We start from the raw sequence: 13,158 nt of genomic DNA on the forward strand, positions 1-13,158 counted from the left end.
AGGCTAGACGTGGAGTAGAACCCTTAGATCTCAGTGTCTATACAAAGGAGGGCATGTAGGCTAATGTCAGGAGGAAGATGTATCCTAACAAAGCCATCAGTAAACAGTAAGCGATGCCTTTATAATGCCTTTAAACAACAAATGATTCAATGTCTCATGACTTCCTTCATGGTTTCCAGGTAAAGAACATCTCCACCCCCGCCAGCAATCATTATTGAAGATGTTTAACTCAAGTCATTTCAGTGTTAACACAATCATACTGTAGGCCTCCGTGAATTCTGTATGTATGTCACAGAAACGGGAGTGGCTTGTTCAAAAGGGCGTGCTCCAGTAATGCACCTTTCACTAATCCCGCCCCCCACATCAGCAGTCTGTGGTGTGTGCAGTGTAGCCCACCACAGTTGTCTCTCCGACCCTTCTCTCTGCAGTAAGCATGTTCGCCAGGGTATCTGCGAACCGCTCACGACCCAACGCACGTTACCGGTGAGAAACCCCCCACGGAAGAGTCAAGGATAATCGATTTGGATGTGGCGCGCACTTGAGAGTTTGAATACGGTGGTAAGCCCGAGTGACCGGAGCACCGGCAGTGAAGGAGGAATACTATATTCGGGGTGGCGCTCTCTACTTAACGTGGACAATCATGCATATGCTGTTTTGGGGACTAGGGTTTTTGCTATTTCTCCCTGACTTTTTGAATATAGTGTCATCTACGGGGAGATCGCTATTAAGTTCAAGAAAAGGTAACGTATTTTGACTTGCCACAAAAAAAAATGACCCTGTGATGTGTTATGTTGTAGGCTAACCGGCAGACAGAGAATGAATGACTTTTTTCCGTATCAGCAAAGCACATGACTTGGAATGCTTTTATAATGGTCTTATGTTTATTGAATGACTTCATTTCACAGAGGCAAACGTAATTAACGCAAATAACATTATTATTATTGTTATTATTATTATAAGACTATTATTAGCCAATTAACATTGCTAATTCTATACACGTTATACCATGGGTTTCTTCTCCAGCTAAAATTTCCGAGCAGCTTGGCGCATATGAGATTGTAACTCCGGAGCGAGTGAATGAAGCCGGTGACAACTTTCCCACGAGCGTGCACTTCAAAAGGAAAAAGCGTAGTGTGGAGGATAGCCCAGACAACTCATCTGACCAATGGGCCTTGCCATCAATCCATTACAAAATATCTGCGTTTGGACAGAACTATCACCTCAACCTGACACTCGAGTCAGGATTTATCGCTCCGCTATACACTGTGACAGTACTTGGAGCACCTATAGTTAACATAACGGATTTCACCCCGGAGGAGGAGACGGAGGAGGATACGGAGTATCAGCACTGCTTCTATAAAGGACATGTGAATGCTCAAACGGAGAACACCGCAGTCATCAGTCTCTGCTCTGGATTGGTGAGTCCAAGCACTTTGAGTAGCCCTCCCTTGATACAGTGTGATACAATGTTTCTCTGCACTATGATAGGCGCACCTGTTATCTGAGCCGATATGAAACTGTAATGCAAATAGTTTATACAGCTGTTGTAATACTATGACAACATGAGAACATAAGGGGAACCTTACCCTGGAGTGCTGTAATGGAATGGATTTAGACCTCTGCACAAAACGCGCTTTTCCAGCCGTGTGCGTTTGTGTTCGATTTAAAAGTGGTTTGACTGTTAGTGAGAGAATGCCATTTATGTTAACTCTTCTATCCCTGACCACTTCACATGTAAATGAGCTGCTCACATAAATAACTTTGAGCCTAGTAGTCCCATTCAACTTCAGCCATCATACTCTGCATGCAGTGTCATGCACGCTTCTCCGGTAACCAGTGACGTCCTACGTTACGCACATCAGTGCAGAGGGAGCGCCAGTGATACTGACGTCATCAAGATTGAGTCTCAGACAGGGACATAATCCCCATGCATGCATGAAGTTGCGTGGAGTTGAAATTTACTAGGGATACTTATATATTGTAATAATAACAGTTAAATTCCCAATGTGAATATCATTGAGGTCACCACAAATTAAACAAATGGGTCTTGCCTGCACCATATGCCTAGTAGGCTTGGAGATCATTTGACATTAAAATAAAACAAGTTCATGTTGGTCTATTGGTGTGGTTTAGGCCAATAAAATGCACTATTAGAACGTTACAATGATTCACGTATGTATAGGCTATTCATTCATATACATCTAAGGACTTTTACTTGCTCTGGACCTATTCACAGGGAAACAGTCGGAAGCAGGTATATGACCACTGATACATTATGAATTATATCCACTCAGGGGAGCCAGGCCCACCCAATCAGATTGAGAAAAATAAACATTATTTTTTTAATGCTCTTTACTTGTCAGTGTTCCAAACGGGACATTATTTGTCTTTTTACCTAAACATGCAAACACCATCAGATATACTGTAATTCTGTACTGTAATTCATAGCACACATTGCACTGGGTTAGTCAGATTTCATTAAATATAACAGAACAGACTAACTGGAATTACATTCACTCTCACGGGATGGGTTGCCAGAAGAACTAACTGAACTGAAGACTGCATTGAGCCATATGCCACTGTGCTTCTATGGCTGTACGCACCAACACGAGAGCTTGGGACTATAAGGTTCAATCTGCAAAAATATTATTCTGAGGTAATTGTCTTCAACCTTTTACTGCAGTGGGATAAATCAAGGTCACACAGAGTGATTATTGGTAGTCTTAAACAAATCTACTTTGAAACAAAAGTATACACCACACACACATGGTTATGGGCTTAACAAAATGAAGACACCTGTGCCATGTCAGGTATAGAGTTGACATTATTCCATTTTGAGTTTGCATCCCAATATTACACTTTATATACATCCCAGAAGACTGAAATATAACAAAACTGTTTGACATAGAAACACTGGATTTGTCATTTTCTTCATTTTATTTTATGTTATTAATGATGAAATATTAATAACATTCCACCCATGAGGCAGAAGAGGGTGCTTTTGGTCAATGACTGCAGCAGAGGGCTACAGTTCCGAACCCTAATTGGTTTGATTGGTGTCAGCTATTTTTATTTTGCATTCATTTGAATATAACATGAATTGGGGTATTTAGATTACTATATAGGAATAAAATTGAACTGAACAAGGCTACGTCAATAACTCAATATGCAGATATAACCTTATAGTCCCAAGCTCTCGACATGTCACTGCCTATTTCATTTGTTCATTTAGCAAAAAAGACAGCTCATCATTCAGTGCCTTTATCACAGTCAACACTAGGCTTGGGCGATATTCCAATTGTCATCTTTTCATCCCGACCTGGTGCCATACCGGGATTTTCGGTAATACCGGTACTGCACACAAAGGGAGCTGTTTTCAAACCTCACTGGACCGTTGCAATCTGAAGGTTAGCAATGCTAACAAGTACATGTTGAATCCCATTGAGAACTCTAAATGCTAACGAGTGTATTGCAAACATTTTATACAGTCTCTGACCTAAACTATTTTCAGGAGAGACATCCCAGCTCACAAAGTTATACAAGTAACTCAAAAATGCTACTCACAGTTTTCTGCACAAAACAAATATTAGACAGCAAGGTCCATGAGGGGATTCCCTGCTGTTACCGGCCAATGAAGCTTGACTTTGGAAGAAGCTAACCACTTAGCCATATAGCTAACGAGCTGCTAAATTATCAAACCAAATGTACAACTGCAGAACATTTAGCACATTTTAGGCAGTACCCCCACACATTGACTCGGTACCGGCACCCCCTGTATATAGCCTCGTTATTATTATTTTATCATGTTACTTTAATTTAAAAAATTGACTTTATTTTATTTCTTGAATATTTTCTTAACTCTATTTATTGAACTGCATTGTTGGTTAAGGCCTTGTAAGTAAGCAATTCACAGTAAGGTCTACCTACACCTGTTGTATTCAGCACATGTGACAAATAAAATTTGATTTGATTTGGAATAGTTTTAAGATGTCCAGCTGGCAAACATTTAGTTGTCTTCTTCTTTGGTGGGGTTTATTAATGGCAGTTGGCATCCAATATGTTGCAATACCGCACCCAACTGGACTATAGTATAAATCCATTATACCTTGTGATCCAAAATGGAAAAAGGGGGAAATAAACAACCTTCCAACTAACCCTACACTCATTTAAAAACCCACTACCCCATTCTACTACTTTGACCCTATCTGTTCCTGAACAGTAAATAACCATTGCTATGAACGCTAAGAAGGCAACCTTACTGAAGAATATTTCACACCTTTCAGTATCCCTCAGCCTTAACCTTAATCCATCTTCCTCTACTTTTTTCACTGCCTCAGCATATGACACTTTCCACACTACTCTGACTCTTGCCACCTCAACCTGCCTTTCTCGCACCAGTAACATGAGCACCTCTACAGTTGACAGACACAACTTTATCCAACATTTAGTTGTGAATTCCATACTTGACCTAGATCACCTGGCGCGTGCTGCACAACAGTGAGTGACTCACAAGGCTTCGGTTTCTTGTCGTTGTGTGCTTGTAAACAAACACCACGTGACTGGGTACTACCGGTAAACTTCAGAATGAAAAATGACGGGACAGGTGAAGTTAAGGGCGCAATCTTCTTTATCTCCTAGCATATTGCACACGACTGCAGGTATTTATTTCAAAATTACCTACAAATATTCAAATAATAATAAAAAAAAGACTTAAAATAAATTGTTTTAATGTTATTGACGGTACTAAAAACAACATCCCATGGCTATTTCCAAATACCCCGGCATACGGTATATATCGTATACCGCCCAGGCCTAGTCAACACACCTCCATTTTAGCTTTAATTAGCTTAAATAAATGCTAAATGTGTAGAATAGCATGAGATGAGCTATTAAATAAATTTAGCACACACAAAAATGATTGTTCTAAATAGTACCAGATAGGGGTTATTTGGCTTGTAACCATAGTGGAACCCTTTTTGGTGCCATATAGAACCTTTTGTTGAAGATTCAATAAAGAAGCATGCTCACAAGGTTCTAAATGGAACCATTATGGTGCCATTAAAAAAGGTTCTATATAGCACCAAAAAATGTTCCGCTATGGTTACAACACTGTTTGTGGCTATATAGAACCATTTTCTTCTGGTTCTTTATATAACCTTTATGGGGAATGGTTCTATAAAGAACCTTTCTGAATCTGAAGGTTCTTTGGAAATCCTTTTGAAGAACCATACTGGGTTTTTTATGCTGGTCAGCCATATTATACTGTTAAAATTCCATAGGTGTTTTTATTGTGCTAATTGACAAGTTGAATAAAGTGAGCCACCTCTGCTAGAGCTGGTGGTATCTTAGAGAATTGAGAACCATTCATTGATTTAGTCAACTGTTCTCAATTGGCACAAGGCCATACAGGAAGGAGTCTTTCACAAGACACTGTCACTGGCCATAGTCAATTATAACTTGTATTGGCATAACACAACACATTAGAAAAACTGGAATGACACTCTCACTCACAGTAGTACAAAATGTGGCTGCGCCCCCCCCCCCCCCCCTACCCCCTCTCCCAAAAAAAGAAAAACCTAACTCCCTGCACTTTGCCATGGGGCAAAGAGAGACCTGTGCAGTTCTATAGCTAGCCACATGCTATTCTACACATTTTGCCATGAGGCTGAGAATTTTCTGTTTTTCATTTCAATTCCACTTTGCATTTTAATATTAGAAGAGTCATCCTCCATAATACTACGAGCGGCTACCACAACTAAATCAATAGTTGTCATTGTTGGTGTTGTCATTATATCTTGTGTGCATTTGAGCACAATTGTGAATGTTCCCAATAGTCATTACATCAATACAGTATATTTGTGAGATTCCATTTTCACTACTTTGAGGTGGTTTCAATCTTTTCATCATACACAAACAATAAAATATATTTTCATGGTGAATTAGGCTTACTGTGGGCCACCCTATTGGTCTGTAACATTGCGCAGTGCAGCATTGTCCAATTCAATCTAGATTAGAAATAAATGCTGTTTCCACATTGCCTAGCTTGGCACTTCACATGTCTGGTGTATCTTTGACCTCCACGTTAACTAGTAGCACTGCCTGTGCTTTATGAAATGTAACACGGCTTCCATCGAGTCTGCAAACGGTGCCAAGAAACCAACAATAAGACTCACATTGTTTTCTGATAGGCATCATAGGCTTCATTCTTCTCATTTCTCCTCTCTTTTCAGGGACCATTTTACTAATATGCATGCAAATACATGTATTTCACCACATAACCATGAAATGAATAGCTGTGAATCAAAGCCAGTGGGGGCTCTGACAAGGACAATTTCCACTCCTCTGTGGAGTGTGTCCATGCAGTACGCTCCAATGTTACTGCACTTATTTCAAACCATTCTAATTCCTCCTTTTTTCTCCCCCTCAGCTTGGCACTTTCAGGTCACCGGAAGGGGAATATTTTGTGGAGCCCCTTCACAGTTACAATGGAGAACTCTATGAAGAAGAACACACCAAACCTCATATTGTGTACAGAAAGAAAGCCTCTGTGAATGAGGCAGCCGTGGAGGACACTGCTTGTGACACATCAGGTACATTGAAATTATAAGAGTAGAGGTGCAATGGACATGTTTTGGTCTGAGATGAGTGTTTCTGGTGTGTTATAGAGTTTGTCAGGAGAATTTTGGACACACAGACGCAAGCACGCACGCACACACACACACACACACACACACACACACACACACACACACACACACACACACACACACACACACAGAGAGAGAGATAAAGAGATAAAGAGAGAGAGAGAGAGAGCTACAGCTACAGCTAGCTGAGTCAGTTCCATTGAGTCAACTGACAGACTTTCATCTGGTGTCTTCCTCTTGGTGCTCCTGCACTCTGATGGCTCTGAGAGGAGAGGAGATGAGAGAGAATGGGACTCCCTGTGCGAGCTGCTACGTGTGGAAACAAATGTGTGTGTGTGTGTGTGTGTTTGTGTGTGTGTGTGTGTGTGTGTGTGTGTTTGTGTGTGTCTCAGTCTCCCTGATAACCCACCCCCCCCCCCCCCCCCCCTCCCCTCGTTACCCGGCCTTTAACGAGTTCCAACAGACATTAGCAAGGACGGATAATCGTTGTCTGTCATATACAGTATTATATCCTAAAACTTCAGTATATGATTTGCAATAGGACATTTTACTATTACAGGCATAACCACACTACTGTGATGTCATATTTAGACTTTGATGTAAAGCAGTAGCATAATTTGGCTCATAAAAACACAGTAAGAACTATTTCAAAGTTGTACATTTTTGTTGTAAGGCAGATACAGTATAACAGATTATGTATGAGTGGTTCTACAGTGACTGACATATCTGATAAACAGCGTATCTGTATGGATTCACTCATATGATCCCACCATCAGTCAGTCAAACAAATTGTGGCACAGCAACCTCACATGAACAACTGATTGCAGAGAGTTGTATCCAGATGGAATGCCCACTACAATGCATTATGGGCAAAAGGTCAGAGGTTATTCATGTTTCCAAGAGAAAAGGGCAGGATATGGATGCATCTCACCTCTAATTTCCCAAGCAAGTTCTACTGTAACTAGATGCTTTTTCAGCTCAGGCACAGGAAAATAATTTTGGAAGTTCTTCCTAGTATCGCCAAATCTCAGTTTATTGCCACAAGTTCCTGTTGACTCTGGCACTTCCTGTGGTCCTTTGGTAAGAAAACACGATGGGCCCAGTACCATGAAGACATGGTGTATATTGTATTGTATGAAAGTGATGCCAACTTCAAACATTTAACTATTCATTACTATGAAAATAAAGCTGAATGATATTGATTTGAGTAAAACGCAAAACATGTCACTGCACATAGCTGTTTTTCACATCTGAGAAGGGTCTTTGTGGTAGGGTGTGTGTGCGTGTATGTGTGTGTGTGTGTGTGTGTGTGTGTGTGTGTGGTGTGCACAGCAAAGGATTTGAAATTGAAATGGCAGGGACGTGTGTGATTGTGGTGATTAGGAGCTGAGGAAGAGTGTTTGGGTTCCTGAGAGAGGAAAGTGGTGTTTGATATCTCCTCGGTCCTGAGAACCCTCTGAGTGTGTGTTTGCTTGTGTGTGTTACATTTCAGATTGTATGACCTGTACATTGAATATTAAGTCTTAGAAATACATTTGACTATGTTTTTTAACCAGTGGGGATGAATATAAGACCGTGTGTTGGCTTTTACAAAGGCCCTTTGTAGCTCTGGATTTTCAATAAAGGAATATGTTTACTTCTGATAAGAATCATGGTGAACAGAAACAGTTCAACCTTTGTGCTGGAGACAGAGGCCTTTTTCTATGACTGGTGTTGCATTGCAATTGGTGTAGATTTAGTGATCTTTCTTCTAAGAAAACAAGAGTGAAGAGGTACTGGTGCTACTCCATTGAGTTTGGTTGTCATCTCAAGATTAAAATCTGACTCAGAAGTCACCCTCCAACCCCTGAAAAACGAAAGGTCAGTGTAGTCTGGCATCCAGTCTATGACACCAGTCTATGACACCAGTCTATGATGTTGGGGCTTTGCGCCATCTTTGGTGTATGGCAGAGTGCCAGGCTTACCTAAAGTGAACCCCACCCACCCCCTCATCTCTCCTCCTCTTCACTCCTTCTCTCTCCAGGCCCTTGGACCTCAACTCGTTCATTTTGACTCATTCCTTCAGCAATAATATTTAAAGAAGAGCAGCAGCATATTTACTTTGGAAGCATTCTCTAGTAGTAAAAACAGGCTTTCAAGGAAGCGAGTGAGAGTTGATTGTATGATAAATTCAATAGCCTGTGATCCCAGCTTGCAGTATAAGCTTGTGGTTCATATTGTGTGTATTATATTCATTGGACCATCTCTTTTCCAGGACATAAACACAGATACAAGAGGAACAGCGACAAGGTGAAGAGACGCCCGCTGTCCAGCAGTAGCAGCAGCATGCTGGACGACCTGGACGACCTGGACGGCCTGTCTGCAGGCCTGACTGCCGATCCCTTCTCCAGAACAGAGAGAGAGAGCGGCAGACGGCCGGCTAATGACAGCAGCGGCGACTCAGGACCTCACAGGAGATCAAAGCGCTTCCTCTCCTATCCCCGCTTTGTAGAAGTCATGGTGGTGGCAGACAGCAAGATGGTGGAACATCACGGGAGCAACCTTCAGCACTACATACTCACATTAATGTCTATCGTAAGTTCTGCTCCGTTAACCGACCGCAAGCGAGCCAGCCAGCTTCTTTGATTTTCTGTCCCGGGACATTGGCAGGCAGGCAGAGCTCAGAGGGAAAGGGCAGCCTGGGGAAGGAGTAAACAAAATGTTCAAATGGTCAGGAGAAGGGCAGCATGAGGTGGATCTGTCTGAGAGCTTTGATGAATGTGTAAAAATAATCTCAGGTATGTTGCATAGATGGCATCCTCCTGTCCACTTCAAATAAATGCTTCTTCAGGTGTTTGTGGCTCAGCACATATGGGGTAGCTAAACTAGCCTTTATTGTGATCCTGGCCGTCTGCATTCTCTACAAGATCTGACTGCAGCCATAATCAACCTCTCAAATAGGACTATGAGTCCAGGTTTTTCTTCCCTTAAAACTGCATGTTGATTTAGAATATCTGAACCACTGATTGAGTAGACTCCTAAGGGGTTTATGTATTCCGGAGACTGAAATGTATTGATAAAAAAACTGTGTCTATAATCTTTCCCTTCAGGTGTCTTCCATCTACAAGGATCCCAGCATCGGAAATCTGATTAATGTTGTGATTGTGAAGTTAGTCATAATCAACAATGAGCTGGTGAGATCACATCTCTAAAACACTGCAGTCATTCAGTTCCAGCAGCACATTACAGTACTGTAAACATCTCCCTCTTACTCTCTGCTGTAGGATGGCCCAACCATTTCCTTCAATGCACAGACCACTTTAAAGAACTTCTGTATCTGGCAACAGAGGCAAAATCACCAAGATGAGAATCATCACTCCCACCACGACACAGCCATTCTCATCACCAGGTACGCTGTCACTCCCACCACGACACAGCCATTCTCATCACCAGGTGCACTGTCACTCCCACCACGACACAGCCATTCTCATCACCAGGTACACTGTCACTCCCACCACGACACAGCCATTCTCATCACCAGGTACACTGTCACTCCCACCACGACACAGCCATTCTCATCACCAGGTACGCTGTCACTCCCACCACGACACAGCCATTCTCAGCACCATCTCTTGGTGTAACGGCTAAAGTGTTGTGTTGACAGTCGCTGGGCCTCGTTTCGAGCCCTGGTTTGGGGGCAACCCCCTGAATTCTCTGCAATGTGTTGCCTTTTGTTTATACAAACGAGTACACTAGTTGACATAGGGCATCTCTGGTGTCACAGTTCTGGGGCATGAAACCAGTGACATGACTTCCGTCTGTGTGTTCTTCACAGGCAAGACATCTGCCGAGCGCGGGACAAGTGTGACACATTAGGTAAGAGGAGCTCTAAGGACACATACAATAGACTGTGCAACATAACGTTTGATTGAGGACAGTTTCATAACCATATTGATGTACTTGATGCCAGATAACGATTCTGCTTTTGATAGTGCTGATGACAATATAATGATGATGATGATAATGGTGATACTCTTGGTTTGCAGGGCTTGCAGAGCTCGGCACCGTGTGTGATCCATACAGAAGCTGCAGTATTAGTGAGGACAATGGGCTCAGCACTGCGTTCACTATCGCCCATGAACTGGGCCATGTGTGAGTACGGCATGCTGTTTAGTCTTTGATTGATTTCATGTCATTACAATTCTAAAGCTGTATTAGTGTGTCATGCTTATGTGGCCCTGGTTTTCCTCTTAAAATGTCTCCAAGCTTCAAGATCTAAGTCTGCATGTGCAACGTCCCAAGTCAGCATGCACCTGCCTGCCTTCATCCAGCTTGGCAATACAACCCCAGGCCACTACATTGGAGACTGTTACAGACTTGAACAACCCTTGTGTCTTAGTCAAATAATATTTTTTTTGCCACACACACAAAAGGTGGGATTGTTGAATTCCATTCTTATTAGCACCAAGCGGCTTCAGGTCTGCTTAGCGACAAAGCTTGGTGGAATACAGTACCTACCTGTCATACTGTACTGTAGAGAGGTACCATACGGTACAGTACAGTACCATAGGAGAGAGGTACCATACTATATAATACCTATCCCCTGTGACCCTACTCTACCAGACACTGGCCCCTGCACAGACCTGCTACTAATGTCAACCCCAACCAGCCCAGTCATTTAACCCTGTGTGTTACCAGTCTGCTGCTTAAAGAATTATGCTTTACTTACCACAGTCAAACAAATCTCCCAAAACCGGTCCTTTCGTGCTTAGTTGAACAATCAGTCTTACATGTAGGTTTATTGATGATGGGTTAGACCTGTGTGTTGTGGTGAATATACGTTCTCACTTGTGGTTTGGCCTCCTGACAGATTCAACATGCCCCATGATGACAGCAACAAGTGCAAAGAGGAGGGGGTTAAAATACAGCAGCATGTGATGGCGCCCACACTCAACTACTACACTAACCCCTGGATGTGGTCCAAGTGTAGCAGGAAATACATCACAGAGTTCCTTGAGTATGTAACGGCCATTGTTTTCTATTTTAGACGTGCATGTCATTATGGAGAAGTGTTATTGTCGTTAACGTCAGTAGCACCACACCGCAGTATGGGTTAAATGACCAGTCAGCTATTCAATCAAAACTGGTATCTGGATATTTCTGGGTTAAAGGGAAACAACAAGACTTCTGTGTTGTTAGTGTATATTTGGAATGTTTATTACTTCCGTATATAGTTTTTGATTGAATAGAGTTCCAGCTCTTGTTTTCATATCCATCGCCTTGTAGTAGGTGCAGTAGGGGTTCTGTTATTTACAGGGTACTACCTCGCCATCTGTACTGAGTGTGTTTTCTGTCTGTTTGTGTCTTTGTTTTTTCCCCTTTTTTCTTGAAGTCATTTTATTTGTATTTCTTAATAGCACAGGGTATGGAGAGTGCTTACTTGATGAGCCCATTTCTAGGCCATACAGTCTGTCGCAGCAGCTGCCTGGACGGATATACAATGTCAATAAACAATGTGAATTGATATTTGGGCCGGGGACACAGGTGTGCCCATATATGGTAAGAGAATGGACCACACAGATTTCAAATGACAGTTCACTGTCTCGTCCTACATTATTATAGTCTATGGTTCTAGACATTCTACACCAGAGTCACCTTATTCTGTCAGTTGGCTATCTCTCAGCTAGGCCTTCTGTACAGCATGTGTTAAAGCAGTTGTTTACACACTACTCCTCCTGTGAGTGAATGTGCCCTGCAAACCGCTGGGCTTGATGTTGTCAGGGCTTAGCTCCAGGCTTTGTTTAAAGGGCACACGCCTTGTAAGACATGGAAGAGTATATAGCACTGTGTGTGTGTTTGTGGATGAGGCTCAGGCAAGGGAATGGTAACTGTGTGTGTTTGTGGATGGGATTCAGGCAAGGGAATGGTAACTGTGTGTGATTGTGGATGGGGCTTAGGCAAGGGAATGGTAACGTGTGTGTGTGTGTGTGTGTGTGTGTGTGTGTGTGTGTTTTATAGGTCCAGTGCCGCAGACTGTGGTGCACCAGCCCAGAGGGGGCCCAGAGGGGCTGCAGGACCCAACACATGCCTTGGGCTGACGGGACCGAGTGCTCTCCAGGAAAGGCAAGTATCAGAGAGACGTACCGCAAGATGAAAGGATCTGATAGGGAGAGGGAAGGAAATGGACAGATGGGGATAAATAGAAAGGGTGAGATGAAGAGAAAGATAGAGTGAGACGAGCACCAGATTCTTATGTAGTGTGTACACAGAGAGAGAGGCTAAAATAGTTTCATACACATCTGTGCATGAACACACAAACACATTCACATACAACCAAGCCAGCTTTATCACTATGCTGGAGCATGCTGGAACATTTAATGTTATGAACTGTCAAAATACACCCCATAAATAACCACAAAGGAAACTTAGATATGAACCTTCTTTGTTCCGGCTGCTATTTAAATGACTCACAACTATAAAATGTATTTTTTCAAAAGCCCAAATGACAAAAGAAAACAACAAGATCACAGAA

The 13,158-nt window shown here is 42.4% G+C and overlaps 1 protein-coding gene across 1 annotated transcript in view; it reads left to right on the forward strand.

Moving 5' to 3' along the window:
* Positions 1-423: 423 nt before the first annotated feature.
* LOC139413411 (ADAM metallopeptidase with thrombospondin type 1 motif, 9) overlaps positions 424-13,158 on the forward strand; it is a 70,231-nt gene continuing 57,496 nt past the window's right edge. Inside the window, exons 1-11 of the mRNA XM_071160765.1 lie at positions 424-740; positions 1,024-1,418; positions 6,428-6,590; positions 8,902-9,221; positions 9,737-9,820; positions 9,911-10,035; positions 10,462-10,502; positions 10,673-10,778; positions 11,497-11,643; positions 12,044-12,185; positions 12,645-12,749. Coding sequence (XP_071016866.1) covers positions 641-740; positions 1,024-1,418; positions 6,428-6,590; positions 8,902-9,221; positions 9,737-9,820; positions 9,911-10,035; positions 10,462-10,502; positions 10,673-10,778; positions 11,497-11,643; positions 12,044-12,185; positions 12,645-12,749 — 1,728 coding nt within the window. The 5' untranslated portion in view covers positions 424-640. The remainder of the gene's footprint in view (positions 741-1,023; positions 1,419-6,427; positions 6,591-8,901; positions 9,222-9,736; positions 9,821-9,910; positions 10,036-10,461; positions 10,503-10,672; positions 10,779-11,496; positions 11,644-12,043; positions 12,186-12,644; positions 12,750-13,158) is intronic.

Source organism: Oncorhynchus clarkii, chromosome 7 (genome assembly GCF_045791955.1).
Source record: "Oncorhynchus clarkii lewisi isolate Uvic-CL-2024 chromosome 7, UVic_Ocla_1.0, whole genome shotgun sequence".
Taxonomy (NCBI): domain Eukaryota; kingdom Metazoa; phylum Chordata; class Actinopteri; order Salmoniformes; family Salmonidae; genus Oncorhynchus; species Oncorhynchus clarkii.